The following is a 27,511-nucleotide window of genomic DNA, read 5'->3' as shown; positions in this document are numbered from 1 at the left end:
AGCAGAGTTGAGTTCTTATCAATGTGAGGAATAAGGTCATGACAGGATAGATGCAAGATAGCTATTTGGGATTTAACTCTAATTTAATTCACTCTAATGTTGTAATGATTCTCACGAATTCACTCGATGATTAGTTCAAACATGTAGTGAAGACTCCTCTCGCTTAAATCTGAACTATACGAGGTAAACTAATATAAGCACTGTAAAAATATACAAGCATGCGTTAATGGATTAATCTTCAGGAAAACCTCTCTCGAATATTCTCCTAACTTGATTTAATTAACAATTCAACAAGCTTTTTCGATTAATTAAGAGAATCACTGAATTAAACAAAATAAAATAATTCAAAGATAATCACCAAAATATTTCTCTTTCGATTAAATAAACCGGTGAATAAAGTTGCAACAATTCAAAGCTCCATAAACGAATTCAAGCAAAGAATTAGAGTTAAAATCTACAAATATTTATCAAAACACCATATCCGTCAAACCCTAAGGAAAACTACTCCATAATCATGGAGAAAGTCATCACAAATATAATTAAAGAGTAAGAAACCATCAATCTAACATTACAATTCAAACTCCCGTATTGAATTTATGGAAAGATGACGAAATTCTTTGTCATGTAGCCTATAATGTTCTCCCAAATCTTCCAAGGTCAAAAGTCCTCTAAAATTCATGTTTTTTTTATGTATTTATACCATGTAGGAACGGACCCTGACAAAACTATCCTTTCCAAGCCGAAGTGGGAAAAGTTGAGCGAGAAAATACACTATCGTGTTTTTTACTCTGCAAGAATTTTGCACTAGCACCCCACTACCCATGGCGCGACGCGGTAGTGTATTTTTCTCAGAGTAATTTTTGTTCTCACTTTTTGACATCCAGACTTGGTCCTCGATCCCCGAACGTGATCCCGGCTTAATTTCTTGGGCTTTTACTCAGACTTCAAAGCTACAACTTGTTTGAATTAGCTCCAAATTACCTTAATAGCTCGGAATCATTTCCTGCAAGATATAAAACACGTAATAAGCGCAAATAACCATTAATTAAGTTCAACCATAAGTAAAATGTACTTTGACTAAAACATGGGTTTCTAGCCTACCATCAGTTGGTCAATGTGGCAACCTGTGCTGATAATGCAGAAACAGCGTCTAACTCGAGGACCTCCGCAGATTTTTGAACGGTGTGTCTGCCCATCTCTCCTTACCAATCAGGATTACTCTTGGAGAATTTGTTCAATAATGCATATATTTCATCGAAGATTTTCTCCAACACTTGACCTGCACCGTCCACCACAATCATTGTCTCTGGATGTAGCCCTTCTATGAAGGTATGAGCTAACACTTCATTCATCTGATTGTGATGAGGACAATCTCTGAGCAGCCTTGAACCTCTCCCAAGATGAATATAAAGACTCTTCCGATTTTTGTTTAAAGGCCACTATCTCACTTCTGATCTTTGTAGTTTTGCCTGAAGGGAAGAACCGTGCCAAAGGTTTCCTAGCCAGATCATTCCATGATGTAATAGAATTAGCTGGTTCCGCCTTCAACCACCGCTTTGCTTAGCCCAATAAAGAAAACATGAATAGTGTGAGCCTCACATAATCTGGAGTGACTCCGTTAGTGATATAAGTATCACTAATCTCGAAGAAGTTCAGAATGTGTTGTTGTGGATCCTCGTGTGGAAGACCCACAAACTGCCCATTTGCATGTAGTAACTGGATCATGGTCTGTATTAGCTCAAAGTGCCCTGTGATCCAGGACTTCACAATGCTAGAGGCGGCATTAGCAATGCTGGGCATCGCCACCTCCTGAGCAGCCATATGTTGCTCATCTGCCATGTTCAGGTAATTGAACAAGTGCCTGAAGATTATTTGTAGATGTAGTGCTAGATGAATTTCTAGACAAGCTACATCCTCAGTGATATTTAACGTTGTCATTGACCTCACTCCTAGCTATCAACTACCAACTTACCATATTGTAGAATGAACTAAACGAGCTTCACTGAACATACAAGTTGAGCAGTAATTAGTTAAGGATTTTTCAAACATCACCTTACCTAGTGTTGCACTGTTGCTCAAGACTTTTTTATCCTAAGATGGTTTGTGGAGAAAGTGGACTTGTAGAATATCATCAACAGAATCACTATCAGCAGTAACCTTACCTCCTTTTGTAAGTAGTTGAGGAACTGTAACTCCAACCTGTAGTGTAGCTGGACAAGTTTAATCAACTCTGAAAGTCCATTAGCTATTTTTTTGATAATTGAAAAATCTCAGACGAGTTAGCTGCCCGAACCCCCCACAGGTTCAAAACTCGGAGGTGTATGGGTCCGCCTTCTACCCTGCTCCCAATTTAAAACAGTAGCTATTATTTTGTCATTTCATTCTAAACCAAGGATTCTCAAATGCCCCATGTCAAATGACAAACATCGACACCTCCATAGCCAGCGAATGATGTTTATTGAAATTGAGTGTCTAGAAGTTACATAGTGAGCTCTATATTTTTCATTAAAGAGCAATAATGTAGATACTCTTCATAACAGAACGCCATATTCAGAGCCAAAGAGTGGTTATTATTGAACTTGAGTGCCATAACACTTAGATTGCAAGCTCTCTATTTGTTGTTCATGACTAAAGAGGTAAAGCAAACTAGGAGACGTGTTCTCGTCAAAATAGAACTAAAATATCATTACGTCAATCGAACATCAAGAAAGTGTGTTAACCATAAAAACTTGCCTTTGAATTGAGAAGCACTTGGAAAACTTCAGTACTTTGGAATCAGAAACAATGAAATGAGCAAAATTACCAATTGATGGCGTTGAAACACTGCAAGTGCAACTGTATTATTGACCCAGCAAATTGCCACATGATCTTTAAATTTCTCCAACTATTTCTTTAGGTCATTTGTCTTGGTGCTTGGAAGAAGTTGGCCAAAGCAAGGATGTGACGTATCCCATATTTTACTGAAATTTATAAAAACCCAGTATGAGTCAGAAACTCAAAGACAGGAGGGAAATACCACAAATAATTTAAGAACAAAAGCTTGGTTTCTGAGTGAAAATATTTTGGATCATAAAAACACGAACAACAAGAACAATCGTCTTCAGAAGATCTAATATCATTTGCAACATATCTCAATCAACAACACAAGTAGATACCAGAGCCAACTGCTTTAGCTTCTCATATGAACCAAATTATTATTCCAGATACGTGCATGTTTCCTGACCCAAGTCAATCGTGTCAACAAGACAACATTGCTACAAATCACTCATTGTGAGAGCAACAAAAGGCTATAACATTAAAGGCATCGGAAGGATATGGCAAGACAAAGAAGTTCATAATTGTAAAATTTCTTAATAGCTTCCATTATGTGGTTAGAAGTTTGAACCATAGAGAATTAAGTTGCAAGCTCAGATTCCAGCTGATATTAGACTACAATATATCACTGTTTTAATAATAAAATGGTAATTAAGCACATATTGCTTCAGAAATTAATGCTTCCATTTCTGATTTTCTGAAAAAATAGATGCTTGCTTAATAATCAGTGATGTAGTCTAAGACACCATAGGGCACCGGAACTTATGGAGAAAAGTGATTAATGCTAAACAGGGAGGAAGAACCACAAGATAACAAAGGTCATATCTTCTGCTTTTCGTGGTGGGTCCTTTAAAACACATAAGAAAGTTATGGGTAAAAGTAAAACTCATTAAGGAGGTGAATTCGGCAGGAAAAGGTGAGTATAATCAAATCCTGGTACGAACTTTGTGTAAGCAAATTCACTCTAAAGGAGATTTCTAGAATTGTTTCAATTTGCGATCTATTCTGAGGCAACAATTATGCAGTGCAGAAGTGGAAATGCATGGAATGTTTGTTCTCCGATTGGGAAATAGAAAGTTTCTGGATCTAAGAGTGAGCTGGACCAAATTCATCAGTAAGAGGGAAGACGAACTGACAGAGGGAAGACACAGCATATGACTACAGATAGTCAAAACTCAGTACTACTACCAGCTGATTCAAAGCAGAGTGCTAGAGAATTCGCTATGAAGCTAGCTAATATAGAAGACCATAAAATGTCAGAAAGAGTTGACTGTTTCAGCTGGTTACTGCTAAATGGAGTCGTCTTGCGAGAAAATAATCTAGTGATATCTATTTAGACATCCAAAATTCACCAGTTCAATTGACGTCATAGTGATTGAAGGTATTAGAGGAGAACGAGATACATTTAAAATCACATGAAGGAAATTTTCACGAGAAGCCCTATAATCTCTTGAATTTATATAGACTTGGCAAAAAGCAAAAGAAGATGGATGCAAAGTATCCTATAGGCAAGACCAACTAGTTCGGAATAAGGTTTAGTAATTGTTTTATTTTCCCGCATTTATATCATGTTTGGTGTTTGAAAGTAGTCTTTTTAGTTTGGTTAGACCATAATTTAGAGAATCCTTGTTTAGGACAACTCCTAATTTGTCCTAACTACAATTTATTATGTACTAGTATGAAAACTTACCAAATAGAGTGGAATAAATATTAAGAATCCATGTATACCAGACCAACTAGTCTAGGATTGAGGTGTTTTACATTTAAGACATCTTTTACAGATCAAAATTTTCATCCCACAATAGTTCTTCAAGATAACGAGTGATTTATACATAAGGCTATATCATATATAAAATTCTCACCATCATGGCCTCATAATCATTGCATGTGCTAAGATAAGGGAAGGAGGGAGAGTATAAGCTGCGGGGTGTATTTATATTAGGAAATTCATTAAATATGTACAAATATTCAATTGTGAACTCAGTAAATACAAGCTATGGGTTCGAGGATTAATTCATAACCCATAAAACCAAGTATTTGGTCCACTAATACAAGTAAAAATTCAAGCTCAATGAAAACATGTAAGAGCCTCTAACAGGAACATGAGTATGTACCATGAGGAATACTCAACAGCGAGTCTGATCAGCTTTGAGTGGAGCAGAGTTGAACAAGTACAGTAGAGCCGGAGAAAATTGGTGAAGATTTCTGAAACCTGAAGAAGAAGAGAAAATTGGTGAAGATTTCTTCACCATCGTTGAGGTCCGCCAGTTTTTCCAGCCGGTTGGTACCGGTGCTTCCAGTGTCAATGCTGCCGCAGATTCCAAGGTAGATGAAATGGAGTGTCTCGGCAGAAGGCCTCCAACTTAAATTGATAATACATAATAGCCCTTAAGCTTAGACATTTTTCCGCAAAACATAGAGCTAAAGCAACAACTTTTGTTGCTTCGGTGCCGTGTTCCCTATCACTGCCTTTCTAATCTAGGTGAGACATTATAGGGCCTCAATGAACACTTTCAGAATTATTGAGATGTATTTTTATACTTTGCACAGCTGAATTAGTTTGTTAGCACTTACTTAGCTAGTATTGGTCAGTTAGATAGATATATTAATATATTAAAGACGTTCCTCACAAAATGACATCATTAGTAAGGGAATGTGAGTTCCCTTGAGTAGTAGCATTAACAAAAATGTATCAATATTACAACATTGGTTTTACTTTTGAATATAGTTCCTAGGATGTTTGCCCACCCTGCTTCGTTTGCGAACACCTGAGGAACTGCCAAAAACCGAGTTCTTTTAAAAAATTCCTTCTTAGCTCCCTCCTTTACAAGGATATCTGCTACTTGGTTTTGCTCTCTATAGTTATGTCCTATTGCTGGATTCCCCAGTTGCTCCATCATTGACCTGCATTCATAGATTATGGGGTTATGAGTCAAATTGCGATCTCTTATCATGTTTATTACCTCTGTGGAGTCTGTATCTATCACTAAAGGAGTGAGCATTTGATCAATTGTAATTTTTAGGCCCTGCCAAAGAGCTTGAAGCTCAGTTCTTATGCTAGTTGTGTGTGGCATCCCTTTCATGTACCCCATGACTCAGTCCCCCCTATTATTCCTAAAGACTACTCCAATTCCCCCTTTCCTAGTTGTTGCACAAGTAGCCCCATCAATGTTTAGTTTGAAAGACCATACATCGGGGGATGCCACTTAAGATGGGGTACTATTTTTTCAGTTGATAGGTTATGCCTGACGGCCACATGGCAGTATTCGACTGCCATGGCAATCGTTTGGTGAATAGGTGTGTGGGTCTTCCTCCTCTAAAAAACATTGGTGTTTTTAGTTTTCCAAATGCTCCAAAAGTAGAATGGAAGTAGAGACTTCCAATCAATACATGCATTGAAAGGCACTTTTTGCGGCCTATGCCAAGTATCCTCCTTGTTTTGCATAGCGAAGGCTGAAGGGGAGAAGGCTTGATTGTTTGTTCTAACCAGTACTAGTTTGAGCCAAAACTCTTTTGCATTAATGCACTCAAAGAATATGTGGTTGATGTCTTCCACCTGAGCTCCACAATATGAGCGGTTTGGGTTAATGTTTAGGCCAATGTGATGTAGGTAACTTCTAGTGAGAAGTCCATTTTGGTGCATTAGCCAGGTGAAGAAATTGATCTTATTTGGAACTTTCAATTTTTATATCTAGCCAAAACGGTCTTCCTGGACAGAATTGGTGGTCAAGTTGGAGGCAACGAAAGTATAGGCAGGCATGGAAAAAAATAACTCAGTGGGTGTGAGATTCCATATAAGCTGATAAGTGGACCTGGCATTGAGAGGAATAAAGGTGTTATGGATGATGGTTGTGATATCTTGGGGGATGGGATAGTTGATTGAGTTGATGTCCCAGGCTCCATTGTAGTGCAAAGTATTGACCTTCCTATTCAGATCAGCATGTTTCCAAGGCCCTCTGAGGATAGATTTGAGAGGTTGCATATTGGGTAACCAAATGTCCTCAAGAAAATTGACCTTGTCCCCTTTGTGGACTACCCACCTGGAGGCTTTAGAGCACACCTTCCAACCCTCTTGAACATATTGCCAGACCCTAGCCTTAGCCTTGCCCCTGGTACCAGTCCCATTACAGTGCTTCCTCATGAGCACACTAGCCCATAGAGTTAGTGTTGTTATACATTCTCTATGCTAGGCTAGTATGGCAAGTTTTATTCTTCATGTGGGCTTGTTGCAATCCCAAACTCCCCCCCCCCCCAATTCTTGGGTTTTGTGGTAGTGTCCCATTTCACCATGTATAGTTTCCTTTCTTCAGGTGTGGTGCCTAAGGCTGACAAGTGGGCCGGGCTAGGCAGCAAACGGGCCAAACGAGCCGGTCTCGCGGGCCGCAGTCCAAACGTGCTAAATGGGCCCAACGGATATAATTTTTTTTCGTTTTTTATTTTAATTAAATACAACTTAGAGACAAAAAGATGTTTAAAAAATATCTAAGGAAATACCTTGTAATTTTATTATAGAATTTGACTTGCAAATTGCATACAGGTTACATACTAATTTTTGAATTCAAATTTAAACTCCTAATTTGTAAGTTTTTGTGATGGAAAACAAACTTACAAGTATGATATTTAATTTTTGAATTGAAATTTAAACTTCTAATTTGAATTTAAAAAAAATTGAATTAAATACAACTTAGAGACAAAAATATTGTAAAAACATATTCAAAGCAATGCATTGTAATTTTATTATAGCAATAAAAAATATGACAACATATTTTTTTAGTCTTCTTCCCCCCTATAAAATGAGCACAACAAGGTGCTAATACCATCATTGAGAAGAAAAGGAAACTAATCAAGAAGTGCCAAAAATACAAGTTACATACTAATTTTTGAATTCAAATTTAAACTCCTAATTTCTAAGTTATTGTGATGGAAAATAAACTTGCAAATATAATATTTAATATATTTTAAAAACTTGAAATTAGTTTCCATAGCTATCTCTTACAAACTTCATAAATCCTTCAAGGTTCGAAGGAAGTTCCGTTGGTGGTGGCGGAAAAGTAGCTTGTTCATCGCCGCTTCCATTGTCGGACAAAGCAGCATCCTCAGCAAGTTCAGCTAGCATTTCTTCATAAGTTTTATCTATCTCTGGTTGTGATTCAGCAAGTCGAAAATTTCTTCTTTCTGAACGGATCAATCTCTTAAAAGTACTGATTTTTCCAAGATATCCCTCATAGACTGTCTATGATCACTAATTTGAAGTCTTGCTTGACTGAAAACACTTTCAGATGCCACTTTTGAAGCTTGAATAGTTAAAATATATCGGACCATCTTTGAAAGAACCGGAAAGTATTTTTCTTTGTCCTTCTACCATTGCAAAATATCAAAGGTGTCATCGGGATTCATTTCCTCGAGCCTCTGCGACAAATAAACTTCAAGCTCATTTAGTTGTGAAAAATCATTACTACTAGAACTTACAAAAAACTAAACCCCGCCCAAACACTAAGTCTTCTTACTCTCGCAGTTCTTTTAGAAGATTGAGAATCAGAAGAAGAAGAATAAGTTGGAACATTTGGTCTAGCCTGGTTTAATGCAACTTGATAAGCGTTATAAATAGTTTTAGCGTTTGTTCGAATCGAGGCTACTGCTTCCGAAAGTTTAAGCGCATCATCATCTTCAAGTGTTAAACCCTTATAAATAGTTTCATACCAAAATTGAGGACCTCTTAATTTTATACAAGGATTTAACATATTAGCAACACCACAATTAGCGGGAATAGGAAAAAAAATATTATTTAAACTTTCTTCTCACAGAATCAATAATAAGTTGATAAATTTTTCCACCCTGTGAAAAATTATCAAACAAATTTGCAAGTTCTGCAATATAAACTAATTAATTAGAAATAGTAGGATAATATTACCCCGAAAATTCTTTTGTAGCAATATGAAATTTTTTTTAAAAAGCAACAAGCATTTTAACATTAGCTCAATCCCCATTCGTAAGGTAATCGTCATCATCACTTACATATGCATTAAACATTGAACTTATGGGGTTTCTATAGTCATATGCAATAACCAAATTTTCATACATGCAATTCCATCTAGTTGGACAGGGTTTAGGAACCTTTCTTTCTCTTAGGCCACAATCATCGCACCTTCTAAAATATTCTCTAAGACTACTTTTACGGTCAGAATGAAAAAATCAGTTAATAGTCATATTAACCTTTTCAATATTTATATTTAAATTCTCATACCATCACCCACAATTAAATGATAAAATATGACAAATACATCTAACATAAAAAAATATTACTAAATGCAGAATTTAGCGTAGTGGTAAGCAAGTCACATTTGTGTTATTAGTAGCATTATCCATTAAAACCGATATTATTTTATCACTAATGCAAAAATATTTACAAATTTCCGTAATTGTGCTAGCAATAAACTGCCATGTATGTCGTGAAGCAATTATTCTATAAGCAATTATACGCTTTTGCATTATTCAATATTCATCAATCCAATGACACGTAACAGTAAGGTAATCACATTCGTTGTTACTTCTATCAATATCAGTTGTAATAGCAGCATCACAATTTATATGAGTAAATAAGTAGCACAAATATTGTTCATATTCATGCTTATATTTGTAAATATCGCTTTTTACGGTTGTGCGAGAAAAACCTTTATATAAGTAGGATTATAAATTTTTCTAATGTAATGCACAAATGCAGGGTCAGAAGAAAAACTATAGGGTAAGCACAAAACAGTTACCAATTTTGCCAATTCGTTCCGATCTTTTCTTGAATCATAATATAAAATATCACCGGTAACAGTGCTAATTCCCGATTGAAATTGATTTGAACCAGTAGTACTAGGGTCAGCCTGACTAGGACTAGGTGCACTTTTTCCCTCGGCCAGAGCTTTCATACGAAGATATTTGGCGTTATCATTAGGGTGGTTAGCTATGTGTCTAGCCAAAATTTTGTCCCCGACCGTGTTAGTGTATATTTAAAAGCTAACTCTTGACCACAAGTTTTACGCTTAGCCTTACTTTTTTCAACTAGTTGAGTAAAAAATGCCAAACAAGAGATGTTTCCGTCTGTTTGGTAGGTTCTCTAGAAAAAAGTATGGGCAGTAACGGGAGTATCAGTTGGGTCATCATTAGGATTAGCATTGTTATCATTAGTTAGGTCAACATCAGGAACATGACTAGTGGGTGTATCATCGTCCGGTTGAGTTTCATCAAAATCAATTTCCTCATCATAATCTTCATTAGTAGTGGTATAATCAGTAGTGTAGCGAGCATTCATTAATTCATGGTTTAAAAAATCATCGGGTGCAATATTATAGAAAAATTCAGTTTCGATAAATTATAATAAACTATTATCGGTATCAAGAATAGCAGGTGTAGGATGACTACGGGATTTGGATTGGGGAGTCGAGGAAGGGGAGCAGGAAGAGCAGTACCACTAGTTTCGCCAATCTTAGGTTTTGCCTTATCCTTACTTTTACCGTGCCCAAATATATTTATTAAGGAAGACATCTTAATTAATCAAGTAATAGAAACTAAATAAAATAAACAAAACTATAATATTAAAACTTAAAAGTTATAACGAGTTTACTGAATTGACGAACAACCAATATTTTAAAAGGCGTTTTCGGGGCGAGCCCTGGGGCGAGGCGCACCAAAAATGCTCCGAGGCGATGGCGTGGGGCGAAATTCTCAAGAGGCGTATGCCCAGCAATTCGGGGCGTACGCTCGGGCGTTCGGGGCGTACGCCCGGGCGTTTGAGGTACATTTTTGTAGTGAGGCTTAAGCCCCAGAGACTTTTTCAAATTAAAACAAAATGTATTGCATAAGTCCTTCATATAATACCCAAATTCTTAAAAGTAAGCTTGTAATTACTCAAAAAATTTAAAAAGAAATTGAATTGTACTAAATTTAAAAGTCAAGACCTTTTTAATTGATTGAATTCCTAATTTATTGTATTTCTCAATTCTTTATCTTGTCCGCTAGTCTGCTATTATCCCCCAAAAGCAACGAATATTTTAAAAAAAATACAAATACAAAGAGAACTCCATTCTCCTTCATAGCAGGTGGTTCAAAGTTCAAATTGCACGTTAATGATCTTTTTTGTTTCTCCATGTATAAAACGTTATTCTTTTAGATTCAAGTTGCTTGTGCTTGTAAGTAGCGCATAATAGATTGTTTTGACTAGTTTTTTGTAGGGATGGAGCACATCTATATATATTTTTCACATATTTATAGTTTTCTTTAATTTTTATGCAATTTTACATGTTTATAAATATTTATTGTAATTATATTATTTTTTAAAATATTAAAAATTAAATACCCATGGAACTTACACCCCATGCCTCGAGGCTTATGCCTTGCTGAGGGATATGTAAAACGTATCGCCTTATGCCCACATGCCTCTTAAAACACTGCGAACAACTTGTTGAAAATTGATTATCGTTGAAGACTTGAAGACTCCAATTCACCAACTTCACATTTATTTCACAAATTCTAACAACCTCAATATATTTTGACTATTTTATTTGAATAAAGTAAGCAGTAGTAGCAAACTCACAATTTTTTCACAATTTTTTCACTATGTTTTTATAAAGTAAGAAATTGTAGCAACCTCACAATTTTTTCACTATTGTTTTTATAAAGTAAATAATTTTAGCAAGTATTAAAGAAAATTAGAGAGAGATTTTGATAGATTGATATTGATTTTGTAAGAAAAATAAAAGAATAAGGGGGTATTTATAGTAGAAAATAGGGAAAAGTGTAATAATAAAAAGTTTGAGGTTAAAAATAAATTGGAGGAGGGGGTGGGGGGTTTAAATGGTTATTTTTTGAAGACTTTTTCATCATTTTGTCGTTGGGCCAACGACGCTTTTTAAAAAAAAACTATCGGGCCCGTTTGGCACGCCATGAGACCGGTCCAACCGGTCCCATGGTGAGCCAAACGGGCCCGATCCAAACGGACCTAAATGGCAAAATCGACCGACGAGACCGGCACGAGCTCACCAACCGCGGGACAAACGGTCCCGGCCCAGTTGCCAGCCTTATTGATGCCCCAGATAAAATCCCTCTAAACTTTATCAATTCGGTTGGTAATTTTAGAGAGCAGCTTAATGTAATGCATTACATGGCTGGGGATGCTACTCAGACTAGCTTTAGCTAGAGTAGAATGGCCATCCATGTTGAGAAACTTAGTTTTTCAGCCTTCGAGCTTAGTGTTAAGGTTGTCCATGATCGGGGTGGGTGTTCGGTACTTCGGTACAGTATTTATGAATTAAGGTTCGGCACTTCAGTGTTTGGTATATCAATTATGCATACCAAATACCGTACCAAAGTAGTTCGATACGGTTCGGTATTCTATTGTTTGGTTCGGTACGGTTTTGGTATTGCACCGTCCCTATATAACGTGACAAGCACTGGCTGTAATTACTAGTTACAATAATATTACTAGGTTTTCACATTTCTCTCTCATAATATTGTTGGTTGGGCAGATTTAAAGCTTGTATTAATGGTAATTTTACCATGAGCTTTTACCGAGTGCCAACTCTTGTGTCTGAACTGGTAATAAGCAGGTGAGGAAATACTCTACTTCTCTTTAAACCCTTTCTCTTCTACTTCCTACCCTCTTGTTTATTTTTCTGTTGAAACAAAATCTAGAACATATGATGTCTGATACCGAATAATGTTCATATACACATCATGGTAATGGAATTCAATTTGCGTCTTATTTTCTGCAACCTTTCTCTTTCTGGCATTTACCTTCTCATTGAATTTGATCTAAAGCTAACAAAATGAGCTCCTTAATTTCACCATTGTTCTCGTAGTGTAGGACTAAGAAGCACGATAATACTTAAATAATTTGGTATTTCGATATTTTGGTATACCGAAATATCGAAACCACAATACCGAAGACTGTACCGAAATACCCAATAATCGAAAAATTAATACTGAATTATACCGAAATATCGAATTAATTCGGTCCGGTTCAAAATTCGATTTTTCTGATTCTATGCCCACCCCTAGTCCAGGATGAATTGGCACCGTTAGTGGGCCTTTTGTAGAAAATGGGGAAGCCTAGGTACTTGCCAAAGGCTGAGCCAGTCTTGATCCCCAGGATGGAGCTGCACTGGCTAGCCCATTCCTCTTCACGGTTGGCAGAGAAAATGACCTTAGACTTTTCGAAATTGACTTTTTAACTAGAGGCATCATTGAAATCCCACAGTGCACTTAATATGGCATGGCAGTTTTTCTGTTACCCCTGGAAAAGAGAGTCACGTCATCAGCAAAAAACAAATGGGAGATCTTTGGGACTCCCCTGCTGATGCGGATGGGGAACCAAGAGTTGTTCATTACTGCCATCTCAATATTCCTAGAAAGCCTTTCCATACATATAATGAACAAAGGGGGTATATATGGTCACCATGCCTAATACCCCTAGTTGGGTTAAAAAACTAGTCTGGTCCACATTCACTAGGATAGAGATGAAGCTAGTAGTTATGCAAGACATAATCAGGGTGATCAGTCTAGTGGAAAAATTTAAGAAGAAGAGGGAATCTCTGATAAATGACCATTCTAGCCTATCAAAGGTTTTCTCTAGATCCACCTTTATGATCATGTTTGCATTCTTCCCTTTCATTTTTTAAAAGTAGTTTATATACTCCTGAACCACTATGGCATTGTATGCAGCTCTTCTGTTGGCCAGGAAGCTGGCTTGGGTTAGCCCAATGATTTTGTATAGGACATGCTTGATTCTATTGACAATGATCTTAGTAGCTAGCTTGCACATGGTGTTACACAATTCTATGGGTCTGAAGTTTTTTAACATAGTAGCATTAGGACATTTAGGGATTAGGCAGTTTTGTTGACTTCAGGAGGCAAGGTACCAGAGGAAAATACTGACAAGAAGTAGTTGAGGAGAAAGTGATTCTCTTCATTTTCTGTTAAAATTGGTTAACACACTGTACATTGATGTATATATATACTAAGTAAGCTATTAGTTAAGTGTCTACTTAGCTAACTAATACTCCACTAACTTAATACAACTGGCATCCAGCTGTACCTTCTAACACCCTAACTAACATTTCAACACCCTCCCTCAAGCTGATGGTTGAAACATATCCTTCAACCTCAGCTTGGATATTAGATAGTCGTGTTGTGCTTTCCCAAGACTCTTAGTAAGAAAATCAGCTTGTTGCTCTTTGGTAGGTACATGATGTGTCTTGATCAACCTTTGTGCAATCTTTTCTCTCACAAAGTGGCAATCAATGTCAATATGTTTGGTTCGTTCATAAAAATAGGATTAGCTGCAATCTGAATTGCAGCTTTGTTGTCACAATGTAGGTCTATAGGCAGAGTAACCTTCACACCCAACTCTGAGAATAATCCTGTAAGCCAAGTCAATTCTGCAACAGTCGAAGCCATGCTTCTAAACTCTGCTTCAGCTGAACATCTAGCAACTGTTTTCTGCTTCTTGGACTTCCAAGATATCAATGCATCACCAAACTTAACCACATATCTTGTTACTGATCTTCTTGTTTGTAAGCAACCACCCCAATCTGAGTCACAATAAGCTTTAAGTTTCCCAGATTATTCTAAGGGCATCAGCAGACCAAGTCCTGGAGCTGTCTTGATGTACCTGACAACTCTTAGAGCAACATCCATGTGAGACTGCTTAGGTATGTGCATAAACTGACTAAGTACCTGAACTACATATGAGATATCAATTCTAGTCATGGTAAGATACAGAAGTCTGCCTATCAACCTCTGATAAGGACCATTATTCTCCAGTTCTTTGTCTTCTGTATCAGCTTCATTAGAGGGGCTTTTGCTCATGAAACTATTAAACTCAACAGAGGTGAGCTTAGAGCAGGTCTCCAGCAGTGTACCAGCAGATTTGGCACCACCAAGTCCCAGTTCAGCAATTAACTCCAATGCATACTTTCTTTGGCTCATTACAATCCCTTGCTTTGGCCTGGAAAACTCTATCCCTAGAAAGAACTTAAGCTCACCCAGATCCTTTATCTTAAACTTGAGCTTTAAATTATTTCTAGTTTGTAAAATCAAACTTGGACTGCTTCCTGTCACTAGTAGATCATCAACATAGACTAGTACTAGTACCAGTTCTGTCTGCACCCTTTTTGTAAATAATGAATATTCAAAATGACTTTGAGTGAATCCAAGCTGAACTAATGCATCTGTGAGCTTCTTTTCCCACTGTCTAGGGGCATGTTTAAGTCCATACAAGGACTTATGAAGTTTGCAAGCCATCTGTTTCCTTCCCTGGTTTGCAAAACTAGGAGGAACTTCCATATAGACTTCTTCAAGTAACTCTCCATGCAAAAAAGTATTTTGGACATCCATCTGATAGATGAACCACTGCTTGGCAGTAGCCATGGCCAGAATAGACCTCACAATGATTATTTTAGCCACTGGAGAGAAGGTTTTAGTGTAATCTAGAACCTCATGTTGACTGTAACCTTTGGCTACAAACCGAGCCTTATATCTTTCTACCTCTTCTGAAAAAGTGTACTTAACTTTAAAAACCCATTTGCAGCCGATTGGCATCTTCCTTGGAGGCAAAGCAACTATACTCTAGGTGTTGTTATCCTCCAAAGCTGAAATTTCATCCTTCATTGCAACAACCTACTTAGGATCTTTGACAGCTTCAGCAAATGTCTTTGGTTCAATAATGGCATAATAAGTTGCCAAGGCACTGCCAAAGGATGAGGAGACATTATCATAGTTGACACAGGTAGAAATAGGATAGCAGCACTAAGCCTTTCCTCTGTTGTAAGTGATATAGTCCTTCATCCAAATAGGAGGTCTGTTATCTCTACTGGACCTTCTGGTAAGATGAGCCTCAGGAGAAGGCAATGGTGAAGATAAGGGCAATCTTGGCTCAGCTGGTAGAGACACTGAAATATCATGATCACTAGCAGATGAAGTTTTACCAGTACTTGTTGCAATTTCACCTGTTGTGGTGTGGAGAGAAAACTCACCACCAGGTGAAAAAGATGAAGGAGCAGAAGGTGTAGAAGGAGAAAGCTGAGAGTGCTGAGAGAATGACTTGTTTTCAGGAGAAGAGAGGAGAACAGAAGTAAGATCCAATACAGGGAATATAGAGGAGGTAGTATGAGCAAACTTGAAAGGAAACACATCTTCCTTGAACACTACATCTCGACTGATAGTGAAGGTCTTGGAATGAATACCATACATTTTGTAACCCTTTTGTGTCATAGAATAGCCCAGGAAGACAGCTGGGACTGCTTTGGGAGTAAATTTATCACACTTCCCCACCTATGTAACATAACCAAGATAGCCAAACACTCGCATATGTTCTAAGGAAGGAGCATGACCAAGTAGAACTTCAAAAGGAGATTTCCCTTGAATCACAGCTGAGGGTAGTCTATTGATGATGTACACGGCTATGGTAATACACTCTCCCCAAAATCAAAGAGGAACAGCTGTCTGAAACCTTAGAGACCTGGCAACATCTAAAATATATTTATGTCTCCTCTCTACAACTCCATTCTGATGTGGAGTATATATGCAAGAGATTTGATGAATAATTCTCTTAGATCTTAATAACTCAGCCACTTGAGAGTTAAGAAATTCACTCCCATTATCTGACCTAAAGATCTTCACAGAAGCTGAATAACACATTCTGAATCATTAGAAGAAAGGATCTAAGAGCAACAATCACCTCTGCCTTAGTAGGAAGTAAGAATATCCAACAGTATCTAGAGTAGTCATCTACAAGAGTAAGAAAATACTTCTTGCCATCATAGGTAGGGACTCTGTATGGTCGCCACATATCACCATGCAATGTATGAAAGCATACATTAGTGTTAGTAGTGCTCAAAGGAAAATGAAACCTGGTTTGTTTAGCTAAAGGACATACAGTACAGGACTTAGTAGTGTTTTTGCATGCACAATTCTGAAATACAGCAATGCTCCTCAAAGTCTTTTTAGGTGTATGCCCTAATCTCTTATGCCACAAGGCTACATCTATTATTCTGTGATTTGTGATCATATTTATAGTAGGTGGTGTTTTAGGAACTACAAATTTTGGAATTGTACTAGGAACTTGAAGTCCAGTTGTATTGACATCTCCGGAGTAGAACACATATAGCCCACCATCTTCTCTACCAATCCCCTTCACCAGTCCACTGAAGAGTTCCTGAAAAATACAAAAAATCAGGGAAGAACATCACTGCCCATCTCATCTCCTTAGTTAGCTTTGAGACGGAGAGTAAGTTATATTTGAAATCAGGTATGTGCAGGACATTACTAATCCTCTGACCCTGAACAATGTAGGAGGATCCTATATGGCTCATGTGAGCTATGTTTCCTGTAGGAAGTTGAACTGTACCACCCTTATTATTAGCAATCAACTTAGGATTAATCAATAGATTGAGGCTACGCACCATGTAACTCGAAGCACCTGAGTCTACTATCCACTTAGCCAACATTTTTGAGTTCATTACACAAGATGCCATACATGTTGATCCTGATGTACTTGTATTGTTGCCTTCACTTCCTTTACCCAATAGCTGAATTATCTGTTGATACTACTCTTGAGTGAATTGAGGAATGTTGAACATCACATTCTGAGTCCCCTGTCCAGTTGTAGTACTATGTTGTACCTGTGAAGAACCTACAAAATTAGCAGCAGTAGCAGCTTGGCTTTTTCCTGTATCATTTATGCATCCTTAACATGATGATGTACTGCATTCCCTGAGCCAAATTTTTTCTTAGTCTTGAAGTCAAAGGGATATTCATTTAGCTTGTAGCAGTTCTCCCTGGTGTGTCCCTTAAAATTGCAATAATCACAATATAGAGAGTTCCTTTTCTGTCTATAATTGTTTCCTCCAGCATAGACCTGTCCACCAGAGTAGTTATTTCCTCCTGTAGAGCTTCTTGAGTTATTATGACCTTTCCCACTGAATAGACATGTGTTGTTGTTTGGTATACCTATATTTTTTCTGCTGAACAAAGCAGTTCCCTCAGTTGCTTCAACTGACACATAGATCTTCTACTCTCTTCAAAAATAATCATGGAATAAGCTCTATTAATAGAAGGTATGGGTAGCATGTTCAATATTTGGTTACTAGACTGTGAATAGGACTCATTCAACCCCATCAAAAACTATAATAGCCTTTGGTATTGGAAATGCTCAACATACTTCTTTGACTCCTCATTGCCACACCCGGGGCAAGGAATAAGAGCATCAAACTCTGCCCAAAGTTCCTTCAACTTAGAAAAATAAGTTGACACAGAGGATATTCCTTGAGTCAAAGTGGCAATCTGTTTGTGGAGATACAGCACACGAGAGCCATTGACCTTATCAAACCTCTCTTTGAGATCCATCCACAAATTGTGAGCACTTGAGGCATACACCATGCCATTTAGCAATTCAGCACTTACTGAATTCATGATCCATGAGAGTACTATGGCATTACACTTTTCCCACAATTCATGAAGAGTTATATCAAACTTTTCCTTAAGGTATCTACCATCCACAAACCCTAGCTTACTTTTTCTTAGTAAACTCACACGCATTGTACTACTCCACAGTGTATAATTCTCAGGTTCAATTAAATTGACTGAAATTAGAGAACTACCTGGGGTATCGCATGGTTGAAGGAACAGTGGATGATGTTGATCAATTAAGATATGACCTCCTCCGACTGTTACTGCACTTGCATCAATTTCTTCATTATCGATCGCCATTGCTGAACAATAATCGAGCTTAGATGAAGAAGAACAGAGGAAATGCAATCGTTGATTGTCGATTAAGCCCTAGTTTTAAAGATATCGAAAAATTGCTTCAACTTGCTCCAACTCAATTACTGGATGCAGCTAAGACTTTAAGAATTTGATAACGATGTGTGGATCTTCAACGTGTGCTCTGATACCATGATGAAATCCTAGATCTAGAATGAGATGCTGAATTATGGAAATGAAGAAGCAGTTACGCAGATACAGAGGAGAAAGTGATTCTCTTCATTTTCTGTTAAAATTGGTTAACACACTGTACATTGATATATATATATATATATATATATATATATATATATATATATATATATATATATATATATATATATATATATATATATATATACTAAGTAAGCTATTAGTTAAGTATCTACTTAGCTAACTAATGCTCCACTAACTTAATACAGCTGACATTCAGCTGTACCCTCTAACACCCTAACTAACATTTCAACACAAAATGACAAAAATCTGATACAAATTAGAGTCTAAATTGACCATACATTATTTAAGAATGTACTGCGATAGAAAAAGAAAAGAAAGTAAAATAGAAGTAAGCACATTGTCATCAAACTAATGAAAGCACCCAGTAAATTCTCAAAATAGTTGTTCTTATCTTTTCCATTTTTAAGAGAAACATAAGAAAACATGACTTCTTGTATAACATCTTTCTTCAAAGCCTCTTAGTTTCCTCTACCAAAATCCATCAGAGTTTCACTCTCAATTCCAAAGAGAATTCTGTCAATTTTTCGACCATCTTTTATTTATTTACAATTAATAAACTTCCAAAAATGAAAATAAGTAAATGATAGCAAACGAAACAAAAAAGGGCAAACAAAATCACATACATGTAAGAGTACGGAATATTCTTGATCATGACAGTAGTAGTATTATATTGTGACCAAGTGAGAGGTATCACATTGTGTATCTGCAGCTTATTGTTATGTGGCCACTTTCCAAAATAAACACCTCGAGACCTTTCATTTTCCATTTTCCGTTACACAAAACCCACATTAGAACAACTTCCTCGGGAAAAAACTCGGCCTCTTTGTCTCGGGACATAACCACTTCTCATCTTAGGAGGCCGAGGTTGAGAATTTTCACGAGTCACCAACCTCAGAGGAATATTCCGAGGTGCATGTCTTACCAATGGCCACGATATCTTCTGCGGTGGTGGATCGACGGTAGGAGATGGAGGTGGAGAGGTGTAGAGCGAGTTTGGAAGATAATAAGTTGGGGGATCACTTGTTAATGATGATGGCGCAACCTCCTATAGTAGTTGTTTAATAATAGAATAGTGAAGAATTAAGAGAAAGAGAGATGAAGAAGATGACATGCAGAGATAGAATAAGAAGAGAAGAAGAACACTCTATTGTGGAACTGTTTCATTAAAGCTCAAAAAGAAAATGAAGTACACGTGACTAATATATACACCGTCTATGCTTAGCTGTCACCAACTAACTAACCTCTCCACTAACTACTTACTTAGCTGACTAACCAACTTATAAATAATATAAAGTACAGCTCTTGCTTTAAGTTTTGTTACTCTCAACATTCCCCCTCAAGCTAGGTGGTGCAAACACATTAAGCATCCCTAACTTGGAACAAAGATATTCATGTTGAACTCTACTTAGCCCTTTGGTTAGCAAATTTGCTGGTTGCTCTTTCGTGGGAATGTACTCAGTTCTTATCAGCCCCTTTTGTATTTGTTTCTCTTACCAAGTGGAAGTCAATCTCTATATGCTTGGTTATCTCATGGAACACTGGATTGGCTGCTATTTGCATTATTGCTTTGCTGTCAATGTGAACCTCAACTGGAAGTTCCACCTCTATTCCAACTTCTTTGAACAGCCCAAAAATCCATGTTAACTCTGCAGTTGTAGAGGCTAGGATCCTATATTCTGACTTAACTGCGCTTCTAGGTATGGTGCTTTATTTCTTGGACTTCCAAGATATTAGTGAATCACCAAACTTGACAAGAAAGCCTGTTACAGATTTGAATGTGGACAGGCTGCCCAATCAGCATCACAGTAGGCTGTGATCCTTTTATCTGCTTTACTTCATAGAAGTACTGCTTGTCCAGGATGGTTTTTACATACACGACCACTCTTAGGGCAACTTCAAGATGTAATTTCTTTGGTTGATGCAGAAATTGACTTAAGGTTTGCACACTGAATGCAATGTCTAGTCTTGTTATGGTTAAGTATAGTAGTTTGCCATAAGCCTCTGATAAGAGCTTGCATCAGATAGTAACTCATCCCCCATGGCTTGGACCAGTCAGGTGATTATCAAAATCTTTTGTAGTGAGCCTTGCATTTGTTTCAAGTGGTGTAGCTACTGGCTTTGCTGCTCCCAGTCCTAGCTCAGAGATAAGTTCTAGAGTGTATTTTCTCTGTTGCATTAAGATTCCCTACTTGGACATCGCAAATTTAATCCTTAAGAAGTATCTTAACTCTCCTAGGTCATTCATTTTGAAGGCCTGCTGCAAAGAAGATTTGTCTTCTCTAATCAATGCTAGATTGTTGCCAGTAATTAGCATATCATCAACATAGACTAGGATGAGTACAAGGTCAGCTACTGATCCTTTTATGAACAGAGAATGGCTATGTTGACTCTGAGTGAAACCAAACTGTAACACAGCCTCTGAAAGCTTTGCATTTCACTGTCTAGGGGCCTGCTTGAGACCATATAAGGATTTGACAAGTCTGTATATCTGCTGCTCCCCTTGACTCACAAAGCCCTGAGGCAAGTCCATGTAGATCTCATCATGAAGTTCACCTTGGAGAAAAGCATTTGACACATCCATTTGATGAATGTTCCAGTGTTGCACAACAGCAATGGAAAGAATTGTTCTGACTGTAACCATCTTGACAACAAGAGAGAAAGTCTCCTGATAGTCAATGCCTTCCCTCTGGTTATAACCTTTAGTAACTAGCCTGGCTTTGAACCTGTCAATTTCACCAGATGCTTTGTACTTTATCCTGTACATCCATTTGCATCCAATAGGTTTCTTGCCAGGAGGTAAGGTCACAACATCTCATGTATGATTATCCTCTAAAGCATCAATCTCAAACTTCATAGAAGCTACCCATCTGGGGTCCTTGATTGCTTCAGCATAAGAAACAAGCTCAACCTCAGAAGAGGAAGAGGCAATGAAAGCCTGATAATGAGGAGACAGGTGATCATAGGACATATAGATTGTTAGGCCATAAGGAGTGTATTGATTGGCATGAAGAGAAACAAAGTCCTTCGTCCATAATGGTGGATGCTTGTCTCTTGCTGATCTCCTAAGGGCAGGAGAACCAACTTGAGAGACATCAACACCTAGTGATGTAGCAGCTGGTAATGAGCTTGCACTTGAGTCAGTGCTGCTAGGAGAGGAAGAGGTTGCATGTGGTAAGACTGAAGAGTCATGTGCAGTAGAGTTCTGGTTGGATCCTACCGAAGTATCTTGAGCATACCATTTATCAGTAATATGTGGTAAGACAGAAGAAGATGTATCAGGGAACACAAACTGTTTGTGAGAGGAGAATTGTTGAAATGGAAAGATATCCTCCCTGAATGTTACATCTCTGTTAACAAAAAAGGAGTTAGTTGACAAGTTAAGAAAAATGTATCCCTTATGTGAAGAAGAGTAGCCCATGTGAACAACAATGATAGCTTTCGGTTGAAGCTTATCAGTCTCATTGAAATTCTTAGCATAGCACAGACAACCTAGGACCCTGAGGTGCCCAAGCAAAGGCTTCTTCCTGTATAATAACTCATAAGGAGACCTATGACCTAGCTTTGAGGATGATATCCTATTGATGAGATAAACAGTTGCCAACACACAGTGCCCCCAAAACTTTAAAGGAATGTAACCTTGAAACCTTAGAGCTCTGCACACTTCTAAAATATGCCTATGTTTTCTCTCAGCAACTCAATTTTGCTGAGGAGTATAAGCATAGATTCTTTGATGGATAATGCCAAGGTTTTTGAATAAAGTATGACAGACAGAATTAACAAATTCAGATCCATTATCAGTCCTAACATACTTAACCTGTTTGTCAAACTGAGTTTTCACATACATCAGGAAATCATGTAGGACAACACATACATCTGACTTGAGTTTTGAAAGAAAAATTCAAGTCATTCTAGAGTAATCATCCACTACAGTTAAGAAATATCTACTACCATTAATAGTTGCAGTGTTATAGGGTCCCCATACATCCAAATGTAGTAAGTCAAAGGAAGCTGCACTTTTATTTGTACTACTGGGAAAAGGTAGTCTAGTCAGCCGAGCACATGGACAAACAGAACAGTCTTTTACAACAGAAATACAGCTCTCCTGCTTTATTGAAAATAGTTTGTTTAGAACTGAGGAAGACACTTGACCGAGTCTGTTGTGCCATAGCTTGAGATCCACATTTGTAGGTGTTCTCTTAGTGAACATATCATTATTCTGTGTGGCTGCTGGTGATGTTTCTGCAGTATGCTTATTGTCAGTTAATGAGCTCCAAGAGGGTAATATGTAAAGACCTTTATCTTCTCTACCAATCGTCTTCACCCTCCCACTGAAGAGATACTGAATATGCAAAAATCAGGATAAAAGGCAACCAAACACTACAGCTCTTTGGTTACCTTTGATACAGACATCAAGTTAAATTTGAATTGTGGTATATGAAGCATATTTTTGATAACACTCTTGTTTGAGATAGCACTAGTACCAACATGCTTAACATATGAAACATCACCATTAGGTAAGAATACCTTCTTAGAGTAAGGAGGATCAACTGTATTAAATGAGGTTACCTTCTTAGAGTAAGGAGGATCAACTGTATTAAATGAGGTTAACAAGCTAAGATCAGAGACCATATGATCAGTTGCACCTGTGTCAATAATCCACTCTTGAATATTATCAGTAGCTAAGAATGCAGTACTTATACCTGCAGCATTGGCAGTAGATGAAGAGTTGGATGCCTTGTTGAGAAACTGAAGTATTTGATCATATTGGTTCCTAGTAAGAGTTAATGGAGCCTGTGGAAGTTCCTGATTCATTGATGCAGATGAAGTTGCAGCATTACCTGCAGTATTGCCCTCTGTAGTGTGCATGTGTGATGCTTCTGGAATGCAGCCTGTAGTCACACACATTTGAGGTGTGGAATTCTTTATAACATTGTTAGTCTCAGAAAACACATTGTAAGTATTTCTGGCAGTGGTAGGTGCTCCCCCTTTCATTTTGTATTTGAAGTCAGGTGGATAGCTAATGATCTTATAGCAATTCTCTTTGTTATGTCCCTTAAGCTTGCAAAACTCACACTGTATGTTATAATATTTTCTGAATTTCTGACCTCCAGTTGGTTTAGAACCATAAAATGTTGTAGATTCATAGTGACCAGCATGTACATTAGGTAGAGGACCTAGAATGCCAGATGTGGCTGCTACATTTTTTTGACTTTCATCACTAACTAGCATAGCATAAGCTTGATTTACAGAGGGTACTGGCTTCATCATAAGTATTTGGTTGCGTGCGTGTGAATAGGAATCATTCAAGCCCATAATAAATTGATAAAGTTTTTGTTTGTGCAAATACACAATGAAATCCCTAGACTTAACACAATCACAACCAGGACTAGGCACTAGTGCCTCAGCTTCATCCCAAAGATCTTTAAGCTTGGAATAGTAAACAGAAACAGAGGAAGTACCTTAACTGAGAGTAGCAATTTCTCTGTGCAAATATTAATATCGAGTATCATTTACCTTATCAAATCGCTCTTATAGATCCATCCATACTGCATGTGCATTGGTGACATAGGCAATTCCACTGATTAGGTTTGGAGCAACTGCATTCATTAACCATGAAAGCACAATTGCATTGCACCTTTCCCACGGGTACCAATACTTTTCACGAAATCATTCCTTTTTCCATTTGCCATCCATAATTCTGAGCTTGTTCTGACCGAGCAAAGCAATTCTCATAGATCGATACCACAGCGAAAAGTTGTCCATACCGGTGAGTTGAAAAGAGATGAGAGAAATCCCACTGGTATCTGCAGGAGCGAGATACAGAGGATGAGTAGCATCGACTGTAACTCCTTCTTCAAATTCATCATCAGATGAGATATGAGAATTATCAGTTATAGTAGTTGGATTTTCTAACTCTAAATCATCTACCACCATTGTTGAGTAGATTAGGGTTTCGATGAAGAAATTGAACTGGAAAAAACGAATTTGAGAAGAAAATTCAGAGAATGCAAAGCAGATGTTAGATCGAATCGATTATGAGCTACAATCCATAGCTCTTTGCTCTGTTACCATGAAGAATTAAGAGAAAGAGAGATGAAGAAGATGACATGCAGAGATAGAAAAAGAAGAGAAGAAGAAGAAGAAGAAGAAGAAGACTCTGTTGTGGAACTGTTTCATTGAAGCTCAAAAAGAAAATGAAGTACACGTGACTAATATATACATCATCTATGCTTAGCTGTCACCAACTAACTAACCTCTCTACTAACTACTTACTTAACTGACTAACCAATTTATAAATAATACAAAGTACAGCTCTTGCTTTAAGTTTTGTTACTCTCAACAGAAAGGTCGGCGACTGCGGAAGAGGAGACAGTGGTGTATAAAGTGAGGTTGCCGGCTAATGAAAGAAAGGAACATTTTTTTTTCCAGGTCTTCTCTAGGTTGACTAAAGGGAAAAGACGATGTATTTTTCTAGGTTGACTAAAGGCAAAAATGGAGAAGCAATAAGAAAGAACGAACCTCCGCAGGAAAATTGCTCTTTTCTCCCATCGTCTCTGGAGCATTCCTCTCACTGGACAAAGAAGAGCAAGGTGGAGAAGGGGAAAAGTTGGAATAAGAGGAAGATGGAGAAGGGTTGGAAATGTGTGAGAAATAGACTTACAAGATCCCTTATCTTTGGGCATGAGTTTATTTTTGTCCTTTAAATATAACAGTGAACAAAAATAATCCTTTATCTTTGCAAAAAGTACACTTTTGGTATTGGGCCAACGTTCAACGTTAATTTTAATAGCTATTCTGCACATGATTTGCACGTGAGCGTGCTCCTTCCAGATAGTAATACGATAGCTGACCTTTATGTTTTAAAAAATGGTAAAGGGCCAAATATACCCCTCTACTTTCGAAAATGGTCGAAGAATACCTCTCGTTATACTATTGGGTTATTTATACCCCTATAGTCATACTTTGGTTCAAATATGCCCCTCATTTAAACGGAGGAACAAGTGTCATCATCATGTTGGTCAATTCTAAATATCTCCTAATTAATTAAAAAGACCCATTACCCATACCCGATTTTTTTTTTTTTTTTTGTAAAAACTTAAAAAAACTAAAAAAATTTTTTACTAAAAACTGAAAAAATAAAAATATTTTTTTTCCAGTTTTTACAAAAAAAACTGCTTTAAAAAGACTGAAAAATATTTTCTAAAATAATATTTTTGTAAAAACTGAAACAAAAAAAAGCTGAAAATCATTTTTTTTAAAGAAATTCTTTTTTGTAAAAACTGAAAAAAGCTGTTTTTTTTTTACTAAAAACTGAAAAAAACAAAAATATTTTGTTTTTCCAGTTTTTACAAAAACACTGGTTTAAAAAAAGCTGAAAAATATTTTCTAAAACAATATTTTTGTAAAAATTAAAAAAAAACTAAAAAGTAATTTTCTAAAGCAATATTTTTGTAAAAACTGGAAAAAAAAATATTTTTTTCTTCAGTTTTTAGTTAAAAATATTTTAGTTTTTTCCAGTTTTTAATTGATTTAAAAAATTATTTTTCAGTTTTTACAAAAATATTATTTTAGAAAATATTTTTCAGTTTTTTTAAAGCAGTATTTTTGTTAAAACTGGAAAAATAAATATTTTCGTTTTTTTCAGTTGTTAATAAAAAAATATTTTTAGTTTTTTTAAGTGTTTACAAAAAAAAAATATTTTTTGGATATGGGTAATGAGTCTCTTTAATTAATTAGGAGATATTTAGAATTGACCAACATGACGATGACACGTGTCCCTCCATTTAAATGAGGGATATATTTGAACCCAAAGTATAACTGGAGGGGTATGGATAACTCAATAGTATAATGAGGGATATTCTTAGACCATTTTCGAAAGTAGAGGAGTATATTTGGCCCTTTGCAAAAGACTTTTATGTTTCACCGACTCGGCAATTCCCAACCTTTTCCATCGCCAATATTTGTCAACTTCGGCAAGCCTGTGTAACTCATATGCGAAGTTCAATGTCCAGTCCTTTCCACATGGAGCTACCTCGAAATCTAGTCTCTCAGATATGTTAAGGTCTATTCGTACCTGACTCAGGCAGAATTAATAGGAGGTGGTGGCGCGTCGACGCCGGATCCCGAAAAGTTTCTTGTTAAGAGGAGCTCATCTGCCGGTAATCTTGCTACCGGATCTTCGTTAGATTATTACACCAAACTATCAAAGTAATGTCGATTTATTCATTTCAGAGCAACTAAATAAGCTTATGAATTCTAGCTACTAGAATTCCTATTAATATAGTAATAACATTGGAAATAACTTTCTTCAAAGTTGACATAATTATTTTTTTAGTGTTATCATTTGTCAATAAATTTCACATGGAACTTTGATTGCGGTTCCCTGCTTCTCTAGTCCCACGGTATTTTTTATGGATAATGCATATTATCTTCATATCTTGGCATTGAAAGATAAAGACTAAAATGAAAGTAGAGGTTTATGAAAGGTGCAAACGCACGTTAGAACCAACCGTTAGTGTTTAATGATGAAAGTTGATCAAGACCAAAAGTGTCCACATTTTGCAAAAATAAAGGATTATCTTTGTTAAGTGTTATATTTAACGGACAATAATAAACCCACCACCGAAGATAAGGGATCTTTTGAGTCTTTTCCTCGAAATGTGTCATTAATCTG

The 27,511-nt window shown here is 36.9% G+C and overlaps 2 protein-coding genes and 1 long non-coding RNA gene across 4 annotated transcripts; all 3 read right to left on the bottom strand.

Annotated features, from left to right (window-relative positions):
* Positions 1–399: 399 nt before the first annotated feature.
* Positions 400–5,211, bottom strand: LOC107762550 (uncharacterized). Of its 2 annotated transcripts, XR_001642829.2 has the most exons (4): positions 4,929–5,211; positions 2,804–2,960; positions 1,102–2,339; positions 400–1,003 (listed from the first exon to the last, which is right to left on the bottom strand). It is a non-coding gene; the product is annotated as an uncharacterized LOC107762550 (long non-coding RNA). The 2 variants fall into 2 exon arrangements; XR_001642828.2 differs by having other exon boundaries at positions 1,102–2,960; positions 4,929–5,204.
* An 11,254-nt stretch (positions 5,212–16,465) lies between these two features.
* Positions 16,466–18,567, bottom strand: LOC107762547 (uncharacterized). The gene is made up of 3 exons (XM_016580915.2): positions 18,020–18,567; positions 17,564–17,819; positions 16,466–17,014 (listed from the first exon to the last, which is right to left on the bottom strand). The coding sequence occupies exons 1-3, from the start codon at positions 18,565–18,567 to the stop codon at positions 16,466–16,468; spliced, it is 1,353 nt and encodes a 450-aa protein (XP_016436401.2).
* A 3,082-nt stretch (positions 18,568–21,649) lies between these two features.
* LOC107762549 (uncharacterized) lies at positions 21,650–24,771 on the bottom strand. Its single transcript, XM_075221219.1, has 6 exons — positions 24,525–24,771; positions 24,385–24,434; positions 23,233–24,264; positions 22,907–23,176; positions 22,607–22,663; positions 21,650–22,456 (listed from the first exon to the last, which is right to left on the bottom strand). The coding sequence occupies exons 1-6, from the start codon at positions 24,769–24,771 to the stop codon at positions 21,650–21,652; spliced, it is 2,463 nt and encodes an 820-aa protein (XP_075077320.1).
* Between the last annotated feature and the right edge of the window lie 2,740 nt (positions 24,772–27,511).

This window comes from Nicotiana tabacum, chromosome 9 (genome assembly GCF_000715075.1).
Source record: "Nicotiana tabacum cultivar K326 chromosome 9, ASM71507v2, whole genome shotgun sequence".
NCBI lineage: Eukaryota > Viridiplantae > Streptophyta > Magnoliopsida > Solanales > Solanaceae > Nicotiana > Nicotiana tabacum.
This window is presented reverse-complemented; position numbering and strand designations above follow the sequence as displayed.

Bases quoted from the DNA above. Each gene is read 5' to 3' on its own strand.
- LOC107762547 (XM_016580915.2), bottom strand. From the start codon at position 18,567: ATGGCGATCGATAATGAAGAAATTGATGCAAGTGCAGTAACAGTCGGA. The intron at 17,820-18,019 runs GTATGTTGAGCA...TTTGTTCAGCAG, and splicing joins GGCAATGAGGAGTCAAAGAA to AAAAAATATAGGTATACCAA. The intron at 17,015-17,563 runs GTACATCATCAT...TGTATTTTTCAG, and splicing joins AATTTGGCTCAGGGAATGCA to GAACTCTTCAGTGGACTGGT.
- LOC107762549 (XM_075221219.1), bottom strand. From the start codon at position 24,771: ATGGTGGTAGATGATTTAGAGTTAGAAAATCCAACTACTATAACTGAT. The intron at 23,177-23,232 runs GTAACCAAAGAG...TTGCATATTCAG, and splicing joins ACTTGATGTCTGTATCAAAG to TATCTCTTCAGTGGGAGGGT. The intron at 22,457-22,606 runs GTCTGTCATACT...ATTCCTTTAAAG, and splicing joins GATCTGAATTTGTTAATTCT to TTTTGGGGGCACTGTGTGTT.